Consider the following 12,424-nt stretch of genomic DNA (forward strand, 5'->3'; position numbering starts at 1 on the left):
TAATCCAGGTGAGAGTGACATCAATCCATTGACAACAACTAAATAATGAGAATTAACAAAACAAAGGACTAGCATAGTACAAATAAGCTGCAATGTACTGGATAGAGAGCTGCTTAATATCCTAATGAAACAAAAGGGGTTCAGAGTCAATAGATTCTTCTCACTTATCCTAGAGATTAGAGCAACCCACAAGGAATAATTAGAAGAGGAAGAACATCCTTCTTTATGGATATTATTCAGTAAAAACCACTAAAGTGTGTCTGCCTCTGTCAACGATTATCAAAAAGGCGCACTAAGCTGAAAAAAAGCAAACCAAATTGATGCAAGTTTTCAACAAAGTCTACTGATTTAGAAAGGTTTTTGAGTGTTTAACAAATTGGAATATAGGATAAGGTTAGGAAGCAATTTGATTCCTCAGACAGAGACAAAGGTAAAAAAACACCACACAATGATAAATGATTGAATTCAAGTAAACATTTCAGCATATCATATTAGAATAAACCAAAGTGATAAAGTTAGGTAATCTATGTTTCCACATTGTACTAATGAGTAATGAGTAGATAAAACTTGAATATCATGATTCCAAGATATATCATCCACTAACACTACTAATGAGGGCAACAACCAATAAAAAAACAAAAGGACTATCAGTACAATCTAAGAGAGGTTAGGAGGGGGAGGAGAGATTAGTATTAAAGAAAAGAAAAGAAAAGGTGTAATCATCAGATTTATATTAAAAGTGACTCATCAAATCAAGCAACTAAAAAGAGCCAGTAATGGAACCAACTGGAATAATGTGGTAAGGCACCCAGGAGGAAACATGTAATGCAGCTTCAAATATAACGTTATAGAGGTTCAAACTTCAAATGCAGTATCATTGCTTCAATTACTGGGTTACCACTTTAGACAGAAAGTATCGGAAAATCTTCCTGTAATGAGTAAAGGATTTGATGATGTACAAATCCTGAATATAACCCAAACTGATTTAGACATCAGAGTCAAAATTGTTGATGAGATCATGGAATCATTAAAAGGAAAAGCAAGGATGCATTTTGCATTTATGGCATTTAGTTCACAGCAAAATGGTTTCTTTATCATGAACAGGATGGTATTGTATTCTGAAATTAATGATGGGAGAAAGCACAAAATTTTATTAGACAAAGGTTCAAGGAATTTGATGTTTCAAACCTAAAGATCATATTAATGATTTCATCCATCCTGTGTAGCTTTACCAAAATGAGAATTTCATCAGAGCAAAGCAAGAATACTTGTTTCTAAAAATCCAAATACAATGATTCTGGTTTGAACAAGTAAGAAAAACTGCGAGTGATCTGGTAATTAGATCGCTTACGAAGATGAATAAATTTCTCCTGAACAGATGGTTGTTGAGCTTTTGTAATTGAATAGATTGCCAATTGAAAGAAGAAAGCTTATATATACAAGAATGGTGGTGAATGGTACACAACAAGGTTAAATGGTTCTAATGAAGTTTCAAGGTCGGAAAATATCATGAAGCACTAGGAAAAATTCATGGAAAAAGTTGCAAAACACACCCAGTAAGGACCCCCCCTCTTCTAAGTTCATCTACATAGACTACTAATTAATGGTGCCCTCAGGTCAAAGGACACTCCCTCAATAGGAAGTTGCATTATTGCCTGGACTAGCACTAATGGCTACCTGAAACCCCTGAGTACTTGATGTGGAGAATATAGAAGAATGTATGCGCTGGCTGTTCATAGTGAAAGCATACTATGATTCTGAATAGGTTTTGATGATCAACACTTTTGATGTGGATTTTACCTCCAACCCTGTTCCTTACTGTCTTAGTATACTCCATCTTCTTCTTAGCCTGATGGTGTAACATACTAAGAACCTCATTAAATCTCTGTCTTACACGGATCAATTTGTTTTCTTAGTTTTCTTTGGTGTTTGTTCTAATATAAGAGACAATACTCCCAATGTTGATATTGCATCTCTGCCTCCTTTCTGTTTAATGTCTGAAATATTAATTGAACGTAACAGAAAAAAAAAAAAGGCGTTGGTCGGATCAAAATGTATTAACTATAACCAATTGACAGCTTTTAGCTTAAGATACCATATTCAATGCGTGACTAGAGATCTTTTATTTCAGATTTCAGAGATGAGACTTTGGCTAGGTAATAAGAGATTCTATACTGCTCCAGAGAGTAGCCTCTCGCCCTGCTTCCTACCTCTCCTCAAGCAGTAGAGGTCTTGACCCTCCTACCTCGATAGGAAGTGGAGCATAATGTATTCACAGACCAACACTATATAGTTTTACAAGGTCAAACCAATGCTCTGATGATAGTGGTAAAATCTTCCATACGGAGGATAAAATGAAAGATCATTGGTAGAGAGAAGTCCACTCAGTCAATAGATTACTTGGAGACTGTTTAGTTCAAATAACAGTACCAAACACTTCCACCATAAACCACTTTCTATGCTAGAATGTTCCCGTGGGAAACATTAACTCACCAAATACAATCCTTGGTTTTATAATTATAATGGACTCGAGACAATTGAAAGCAACATGAATTACCAGGAAAGCAAACTACATAAGACTAGAGCATTTGAACACAGATCTGCTATCCAGCCACACCATTCCCTCTTTTCAATCACAGCCTCTTCTCCATTTGCTCCAGCTAGCCGCTCCAATGGATTGCTGGCAGGAAAGCAGCCAAGATGGTACCTAGTTTCTGTTCCGGCATTTCTCCATTGCCCTTGGAGCTGCAGCCACCAAACAAAACAGAGATTAAATGCCATTTCATGACAGCAAAATCTACCAACAGAAAGCTGCTTCCTTACAGCAGTACATCGCACTGAATGACTAAAATTTTATGTGTTCTAGTACACATTTGTTTTCATATTTCTTGTTATTTTTCAGGAATAAAAGAGTGTATTCCACCACTTGTGCCATGCATATGACAGGCTGATTTGACAACTTATTCTCATTTTGTTGTAATTATTCCTCTACACAAACAATATGTTCTTAGGATGACTACCTCTCAAAAGAAAATGGAGGATAAATGGAAAATATGCACACCTAAGCCAATTGCATCAGAGCTCTTCATTATCCTCAACCTTTTGCACGAATCAATAAACATCCTGCCATGAGTCCAAAAATAAAAGTTAGCAATATTACCCATAATGTAGGTTGGTTGACGCAAATGATACATTCACTTATCCATTATGCTATTACAATTTGAACTTGTTCTCTCCACTGTTGGCTTTGCAATAATACTGTAATCCATGAAACATACCTCCAGTGCTAGGAAATAAAATTTCCAGCTGCTGTGCAAACCAAATTATTGGGTTATACTTCTGGACTTGGTCATCTTCATCCAATTGCCACCAGAATAAAGGTACATTCTTTTTCTCAAAAAGGGGAGAGAAAGAGAGAAATTTACTAGGTGTATTTTCGTTCATATGTAAAATGCACTGCACAAGAAGGCAAAATTTTTTAAGAGTTCCAAACAACCCTATGTTTTCCTCCCAGTTGTATTTTATTCTCTTCATATAAAGAAGCAAGAAAATGTCCTCTTTGGGGTTCTGTCAGCTTCTACAACCAAAATATCAACTAATTTTGATTTATGAAGGAGACAAAGCACTTACAAACCCTTAATACCTGCCACGTGGCAGTTAAGTTGGGGCCCAAATATGGTGGATATGTTTTCTACATCATCATCTATATATGGTTAAAAATTCAAACCAATCTGACATCCCCATGTGTCATTACCAAGGGTATGCATGTGCAGACATGGGAAGATATGCCATTACATAAAGGGGAATGATTGAATTTGAGGTTGAAAAAATATGCCATTACATCGAAGGAAATTATTGAATTTGATGTTGCAAGAACATAGGTAAACACTTATACATGGTAAGCCATATGGCTGAGATGGACCACCAAATTTGACAAGTGGCCTATCAGGGAGGTCCCAAAACAACCCAACAATCATCCAGCTAAATAATCAGTCCACATGACTGAAAGTTGGTAGGCGTGCAGGAATTGATTATTGGTATATAGGCATGCAACCTAGTAAGAAAAATTTTGCCATAAGTTTTGGTAATAAAATATGGACAAGTTTTTGAGCACTTTAGTTATATTTACTGCCACATGGAATGATGATTTGATAACTGACCATAGAGTAGATCGTTTTCTCCATGACAAGCCACATGACAAATTTAGTGAACCACCTCAACCATATATATAACCCACCATAAATTTTTTTCTCCTTATATTTTCAACAATCCCATTTTTCAAATAATCCTAGAAAGAGTTGGCTTTTCCAACCAATTCACAGCCACTTATTAGATTATGATGCAAAACATACCCACTGTATTCGCTGTTGACCAAAATGTCGCATGGCAGTTATAGCTAGCAATCAGAGAAGACTTATGGGGTGCAGTGTCAGAAACATGCATCCAGAAAACAAACATATTGGTACAGGATCCTTACATTTCATGCAGAAATTTCTCTTCTATTATATGTTTAAATGAATCAACACTTGCTAGTAAACAAGGGCTATGAGGTTGCAACTACAAAAGTTCAAAGATTGCTACAAGAATATATACACCAACAAATTTAAAGTTTCTTTCTTTTCCTTTTTATTCTCCTTTCTTTTCTGCACCCAAAAGATTAGCATCTTGAACCTTTCACCATGGGCATAATTCATTCTTTCATCATATCATTCTCAAATTCAATTATTGAGCCCTAGCCTGACTCAAACTCAAAAAATTCCCTTTCCCCAATCTCTCTCCCATCGCATTTTGACAACAATGGTTTATAAACTACCTTTGAGCCCAAAAAGTATTAGACCAGACCATGCAAAGTACATCATAACTCTCAATGGCTTGTGAGAAATTTAATTCTTGGCCAAGATAAGTCTTGATGATAACTTCCCATCCTTGATACTGTCTTTCGTTAGGAATTCATTGTCAGTTTGTCCATATTAATAGCATACGATTACTGTATTTCTCCATTACTGTGAATGAACTTTATTATCACTGTTTTAATTTGACCCTCTTTCCCCTCTTCTTTGTTCTTTTTCTTGAATCAAACTGGTAAAAAAAAAAAAAAAACTTCCACTTACTTTTTAATATTTTTGTCATATTATGTTCGACTTACAATAGGTCATTAGATTTTACTGTCTCAAGATGCCATTCTCATGATATACATGAACATATCCTTATCATTCAACTAGTTTCCTTTATTGGAACTCAGCACAATGTTTTATGGCCATCCAAGATTTGCTTTGCATCATATAAGTATTATGTTATGAAAAGTTAAAATCTAGTTTCACTAATAACACCTTCAATACTAATGGTGCATTTTATAGCACACAAACAATGAATTTTGTACCTTCAGCAACTAGAATCTCTCACTTGCATGCATTGAACATGTCACAAACTGACAATTAAGACAGCCTAAAAATCACAGTAGCAGTAAGACTTAAAGCCTTCATGTTCATGGAGGCAGAAACCGAACATTTTTTTTTCTGATATTTACCTGGTGGACCATATAGACTATACAGAACAGCATAAGACAAATTTCAAGGCGGACAAAATAGATAGAATGTAACAGGGCTTACTCCCATGGGACATCCCCCACCAGCATCCAGTCACCATCCTTGTCCTCATAAGTAAGAACATATTCTGATCCATGTAGAAGATCCTTCAGCTTACTCTCACTCAGTACATCTCTCCCTGGAGCTCCATGCGATCCACACTGGCCTGAAATCATATGCAAACAGCAATAACTGGATCCATGTTAATATTGGTGTTTTCCATTAACTGCAACCTCAAACTTATCAAAAATCTACATAGGAAGAAAGGAACAGTTTTCTGGATTAGATTTACAAATTGGGACCATAAAATAGTTCACCTATAGTAAAACAACTGAACATCTTCTCAAGTGCAGCAGAGAGCTCCTGATATGCAAAGTATGTTCTGAGGTCTACCTTCCTCAAATAAGGAGCACCGTCCATGCTGACCTTGACGAAAAGTGCACCAGGGCCTGGTTTCCCATCGACTTCATCATTGTTCTTGGAAGTTGTCGCCAAAGTGTTCTTCCTAAATGATCTAATCGGCGGCCAACCCACTACTTGAGCCCTACCATCAATAGAAGATCAGTGTCCAATTCACACAGTTAAACCAAAAACCATTTCATCAGAGCCCTCTTTGAAGCAATATTTACTTACTTGGAAGCAGAGCGACTGCTATTGTTATTAGCAGCACCACTAGGGGTATGGTTGTTATCATTGGCAGCGCAGGGCTTCTCTTGTAATACCTTAGCAGGAGCAGCTTCTTTCAACATAGCTGGCTGAGCTCCAGGATGCTCCTTGACAGAAACAGATTTCATCCCCGAGTTCAGGGAAGGTTTAGGTGATAGCATAACATTAACACCCGAGTTAACAGAAACTTTTGCTTGAAGTGCAGATTGGGCAGTTTCTGACACAGAGCCAGCAGCTGGAAACATCCAATTCTTCCCTTCAGTAAATGCAGCACTTTTCACTTCAGAAGAATCATCCATGGTATCAGAGAACCATCTCTTGTTTCCTAAAACAGCAGTCTTTTGTGATGAAGAGTGAATACTATCCTTTGAATGAAGTAAAGGAATCAAGGGCTTCTCATCTTGTTTTCTGGAACTCAGCAAGAAAAGCTCTGGATCCCTTGGGGGAGATGGGGATCCAGGAAGCCCAAGCCTTAGCTCTGTTGCTTTCAGGTTCAGGCTGCTATTTTTTCCTTCAGACAAGCTAGAGACAGCGGAGCTGTCCACTGAAGAACAATCAGATAACCCCATGTAGTTACGCTCTTTTAATTCAGAGTTATTCAGGCAGCTACCATCAGCAGAGGCCGACGAACCCTCCAGAGAGACATTCTGCTGCCCTTCCACCACGCCAAGCAACGGTGGAGACATTAGGTTGGTGTTTCCAGAAGGAAAAGCTTTTCTACCGGACCTACCTGCAATTAAATCAAGTTCTCTCAGTGAGAAATGCAAAGCAAGCTAAGCACCTCTAGCGCTCTAGAGTCCCCAAAACCAAATGTTTATTCCCACAGAAGTAGAAGAGAACCCATTGTATAGAATAAATATTTTGTGTTGCTGAAGGAAGACCCATCTGCTGAAACTCTCCTCCTCCATCTCTATTCATGAAAGCACCCTTTGATTTAGAAAATCCCACCCCCCCTTCTTCCACGAACAGAAGCAAAACCAAACAAGAAATCCAAAACCAAAGATAAATTAAAAAAAAAAAGAAATCTAAACAAAGCTTATATTTTTCAGTTTTGCAATCCATTTCTTTTTAATAATTTCATGCAACTAAATAATCTGATGATGCTTGGGAAGAAGAGTGCTCAGACTAGTGACTCGACCTCCAAAACTGTACTAATCACAGTGACACAACCTCAACTAGAAAATGGAAGCAGCAAAAGATGAAGAAACACTACTAGCTACTTCAGCTAGTAACTTGCAGTCGAGATGGAAAGGGAAATAATAAAATAAAAAACAAAAAGTAAAATCCATAGCAAAAATGAAAAACCCAAAATCCAGAACCAAATATTTCCAAAGAAATCAAGTAGCTTCCAAGAAAGACAAATGTTGCGTACACAGCAGGAACAAGCCAGTGGAGTGTTAGATCTCGAACGAAACAAAAGTTAAGCTTGAAAGAGCTTCTGAGAAACAGAATTGAGAGACTGGAAGAGTGAAAGAACTTGCCTGCACAAATTACACGGACCGATCACTGAAAAGGAGAACGATTAACACTCCAAGTCGAAGCTGTAACGAAAGAGAGAGCAAGAAAAGCAGAAGCAGAGCTAAGTCCCTTCCATTTTAGCAGAGAAATCAGAAAGAAAGCAACAAAAACATAGACCGTTCGCTGTGAAACTCAAAGCAGAGCAGGAAATTGAAAGGTGGAAAAGAAATAGGGGAGCTCTGGCTTTTGATTTTCTCGCGAGAAATTCTGTATGAGAGGCAACGAAGACGATCCACAACCGTTGATCCTGTCCGGCTGTTTCTCCAATGGCTTTTCTTCTTTACCCTTTTTTAATTCCCAAATCCCAACCGTGTGTGTAAAAGGGTAAAGTCGTAAAAGAAAGTTTCTGGTTTTTGTCTCTATGTTTAATTATATATTGGACGATATACCCAATGCTTCTTCTGTTAGATATATATATATTTCTATTTTGAGGTTGATTTCTTAAAATAATTTCTTTTTTTTAATTTGACAATTTGGACTATGAAATATAATCCAATGGCACTGTTGTTTTGTCCATCTGTAATCAAGAGAGAGTGGGAGAGAAACTGTGAAGCCATTTCAAGATTTTCATTTCTTTTAAATGGGTTGTAAAGTTCATACCAAACGGCTTGAGAAATTGAAGTAGAAACAATATATGAGGGCGTCATTCATCTTTCGTTTTTATTTTCATATGAAAAAAAATATCCACCCTTTCTCTCATTTTTTTTTTTTTTCGGTTTTGGTTAGCCACGGGTATCCAGCCCTTCGGCTTGATTAATCCCGTTGGCCCATGCTGACCCAACAGCCACATGAACAGGGTCATACTAGAGCTGAATGAGAACCATTCAACTTTCACTGAAAGCAATAAAAAGCACTAAAAACCCCGTGTGAGTGGCCCAAAGTATGTCTGGTGGGAGTTAAACTTAAGACGTCAAAGTTTACGACTTGTACCAAATTCGTTGCTCATCAACTGCGCTACCCCCTTGGGTGGAACCACCCTTCTTTTTCACCTGAAATAAGATTATTAAATTCAAAATTATGATTTATATCAGGTTCAACCAATTTTGACTCCAATTCAATTGAAATCAATCAATAATTTGTTATAATCATCAAGCTTGATCAATTTCAATTTTTGAAACCTTAACTCCAGTCTTTTAGCATGTTAGGTGTGCATGTATAAGTAAATCTAACCAATTCAACTATAAAATAAGGTAGAGGGTTTTCTAAGCAAGTGGCAAAGGTAAGGTGCAAGTTTGGCTCTGTGAGCTTGAACCATCTTATAGGTTAGCCTTGAGCCCAAACAAATCAAGCCAAGCCTGCCCAAAGTTGAGGTATTGAGTTAAGCCCTATAAACATGAGGCAAATAGATTTTTGTGTTTTTTTTTTTTTTTTTAAATAATCGGATGAATTGATATGAGATAAGGATAATTCTAATATGAATTAAGATAATTATTGAGAATATTATAATCGACGTTAGTTCGACCTTGAATAACAAAATAGGGTCTAGCCAATCAAAATTGGGCATAGGTTGTGGTTTTTAGGCCTCAAGTTAAGGCCGTAACATACCCTTATAAGACAAGTTTTCCAATAATACCCTCCAACGCTTAAAACGGCACGTGGGCGTCGAAGAGAACCCTCCCCAAATTTATGAAATGGAAAGACATTTTCGACATTATGAATTTATGATGAGAAAAACGAGGGTAAAAGAGGAAAGGGGAAGAGATGGAGGGACCGAGGGAGAGGTGTCTTAGAGATGAAATGGGGCGTGAGAGATGTGTAAGTCACACGTAAGAAGCATTTATTGGTTGAGAATAAGTGTTTTTTTGATGAAATTGGAGAGAATAAGTTGGGGGTGGGATCATTGGGATGGGGACAGGAGAAAACAAGGGATGAAAGACGAGTGGGAGACAATAAAGTTGCATTTGGCGTTGAATTGCCGGGGTAGAGTCTATCATGATGGATTAGTTTCCTTTCGTTTATAATAATTAAAAAAATTAGTTTTCTATTCTTTTTTATTTATGGTTTTGTCTTTCAGTTCAACTTCTAGGTAGCAAAAGCAGTAATTTTTTTTTTTTGGGAGAAATAATGTTACTTGGTTTTGATTTTCTTTTTGTTGTATCCATGTTTTAAAATGGTAGAAACGGAAAAAATCCATTTTTATGTTAAGAAATTATTTTTGTAATTGTAAAAAGATGTTTGAATTTTTTATTTTTAAATACGTTTTCAATAGTGCAATGGGAGGTGCTCTCGAGTTCAAGTTACGAGTGAAGGTATGAAGTTGCAGGTATGTTTCATAGATATGAGCTTCAAAATAATGAAGGTAGTCTATAATTGTGAGCTTCATAGAACCAGTTTGAAGTTATTGCTAATAGGTGGTGAGATGTTTCAACAATGGGTTGGGGTTGGGGTAGGTCAAGTGAAATATCATGTTTTTCACAAATTTTGTCCTTTCAACTTGTTTCTAAAAACAGGAAAATAAGTTTGACTTATTTTTTTCGTTATTATTTCTAAACATATAAATAAGCATAAATTTATATTTCTATTTCTATTTATAAAAACATGTGAAACAAAACAGATAAATCATATGGTTTTTTGAATGTTTTTCCATGAGCACAAAAAATCGGAAAAACACGTTTCTATAAGCAAAATCAAACTGGCTCTTAGACATAATAGGAGCCGAAAAATAATGCTCGTGTGTGTATCTACAGACATAGTGGGAGATTTTCTTATTGATATCCTCTATGGAGTCAAAAGATTTGTATTTTTCCTCTCTTTTTTTTTTTACCTATTGTTTTTTTCTTTAAAGTTATTTAATGAAGCATTAAATGTAAGGATTAAAAAAATATTTTTTAATACAGTTCCTATGCAAGAAGACATATTTACATTTGTTGAAAAATTTACATTAAATATTTTAAAAATAAGACAAAGAGCAATTAAATTAAGGTATCAAATTCTAAAGACAATGGTAGAGGTGTCATGAGTAAGTAATCTAGATACTAAATCTCATATCAACATCATAATGAATAATGATGTTTTGTTTGCTTTGCTTGTTTGTTAATTTATTATTATTTTGCATTTGCTATGCCAGGTTAGTGGTTTAGGTGTAAACAAATCGAATTCAAACTACATATAACACCATTTGTATCTGCATCCACATCCGATTAACTTTCAAACATATTTGGAAAGCTTTCGACAATCAATTTTTGAACATATTTCTCTTTTTCTCGTATGAAATGCCTGTTGTCCTCAAATGTACGAAACTGATTAACCATTTCTCATTGATGTGCTCATCACCCATGCCACATGCTCACAAAACACCCTATCCTTCAATCCCATTATTAATGTATATGTAGTTAAAAACATTACAAAACATATCTAAGCCATCTATTTTATTTTATTTTATTTCAATTGTACTAGTACACATGCATGGATATACAAGGATGTGTGTTAATACACAAATATATTGATTAAATAGATTATGAAATTTGATATATGGTTAATCTATAATATATCTTATCTATCCAACAATTAGAACAAATATATCATTTGTCTATGTGGCAAAATAGATGTTTTGTGATAGTTGAGAATTAATAAACTTCTATGGCAACAATAATATGCTTAAATTAAAAAAATCAATTAGTAAAATACATTCCATGCATTATCATAACAATGGGAAAAGATTGCCATGGCGTTAGTATGCATGTTCTGTGGATACCCTCTAATATCCCACTTGTTCCCACATATTATTTTTTCATTTTCGCTCTCACTAGACGATTTGATTTTTCCTATCCCTAATGAGATACAGAATAGCAAACTTTCTCCTTATGACAATAAATTATAAGCTAGGGACTAGGTTCATTTGACAACTGTGTAATTTCAAATGAAAGAAGAGACTAGAAAAGACGACCTTATCCAATAGAGGTGTTTATGATAATTCCATAAAGTAAGCCAAGTTTAGGTTGATGGCGTGCAATTTCAATTTTGATATGATGTTTTTGGAAATCTTTTTCCCAAAATAATTTCATAAATATTTCTTTCTTGGTTTTGAAATGATAATATCTTATTGTGAATGTTTTTTTTTTTGGAAAGTATATTCATACGCTCAAACACAGTAGATGCAAAACAACCATTATACCCTTCCTAATCGATGCCCCAATGTACGTTCTCATTGACCATAGACGGCACAGGGGCCATGCTCCCAGATAAAAAAATATTTTACCATATCATTATTATTAATAATCTGTAAATTTGAAGGGTAGCCAGAGCAGTAAGTGGTAAGTCCTCAAGCACCCAAGTGACAAGCCATCATCAAGTAACAGAACTAACCCTCGCACGCTCTGCCTCGTAGTGAGAGTGACTAATATGGTATAATTGTTTACCTGTGCATTTGGTCAAACCACCCATCATGATTGTCAATGTGTCATGGCCCCACATGTCCGTGCACCATGATATGATATGATATGATATGATATATTATAGTTTCTCCGTCACTGCATCTGACGGTCAGTGATGGTTCAAAAGTCGCACCGACCCCACTTTCCTCTTCGTACTCGAGTCTTCATTAAAGATTGAAGAAGTAAGATGAATAATGGATGTAGCACTGAATCACTGATGTTTGACTATAATAAAGAAACTGAAATAATAAAAAAGAATTAACAAATTATAATTACGCATAG

General features: G+C 35.8%; 1 protein-coding gene across 1 annotated transcript; it reads right to left on the bottom strand.

The window, feature by feature from the left end:
- Positions 1-2,369: 2,369 nt before the first annotated feature.
- LOC122093544 (auxin-responsive protein IAA9-like) lies at positions 2,370-7,967 on the bottom strand. The gene is made up of 6 exons (XM_042663896.1): positions 7,733-7,967; positions 6,219-6,981; positions 5,903-6,129; positions 5,610-5,751; positions 3,062-3,123; positions 2,370-2,745 (listed from the first exon to the last, which is right to left on the bottom strand). The coding sequence occupies exons 2-6, from the start codon at positions 6,935-6,937 to the stop codon at positions 2,708-2,710; spliced, it is 1,188 nt and encodes a 395-aa protein (XP_042519830.1). The 5' UTR covers positions 6,938-6,981; positions 7,733-7,967; the 3' UTR covers positions 2,370-2,707.
- Positions 7,968-12,424: the final 4,457 nt, after the last annotated feature.

Source organism: Macadamia integrifolia, chromosome 11 (genome assembly GCF_013358625.1).
Source record: "Macadamia integrifolia cultivar HAES 741 chromosome 11, SCU_Mint_v3, whole genome shotgun sequence".
Taxonomy (NCBI): domain Eukaryota; kingdom Viridiplantae; phylum Streptophyta; class Magnoliopsida; order Proteales; family Proteaceae; genus Macadamia; species Macadamia integrifolia.

What these genes read in the sequence shown, in the direction of transcription:
- LOC122093544 (XM_042663896.1), bottom strand. Translation starts at nt 6,937, where the DNA reads ATGTCTCCACCGTTGCTTGGCGTGGTGGAAGGGCAGCAGAATGTCTCT. An exon ending in AGCAGTCGCTCTGCTTCCAA is followed by an intron (nt 6,130 to 6,218) that starts GTAAGTAAATAT and finishes TATTGATGGTAG; the next exon opens with GGCTCAAGTAGTGGGTTGGC. An exon ending in GTTCAGTTGTTTTACTATAG is followed by an intron (nt 5,752 to 5,902) that starts GTGAACTATTTT and finishes ATATGATTTCAG; the next exon opens with GCCAGTGTGGATCGCATGGA.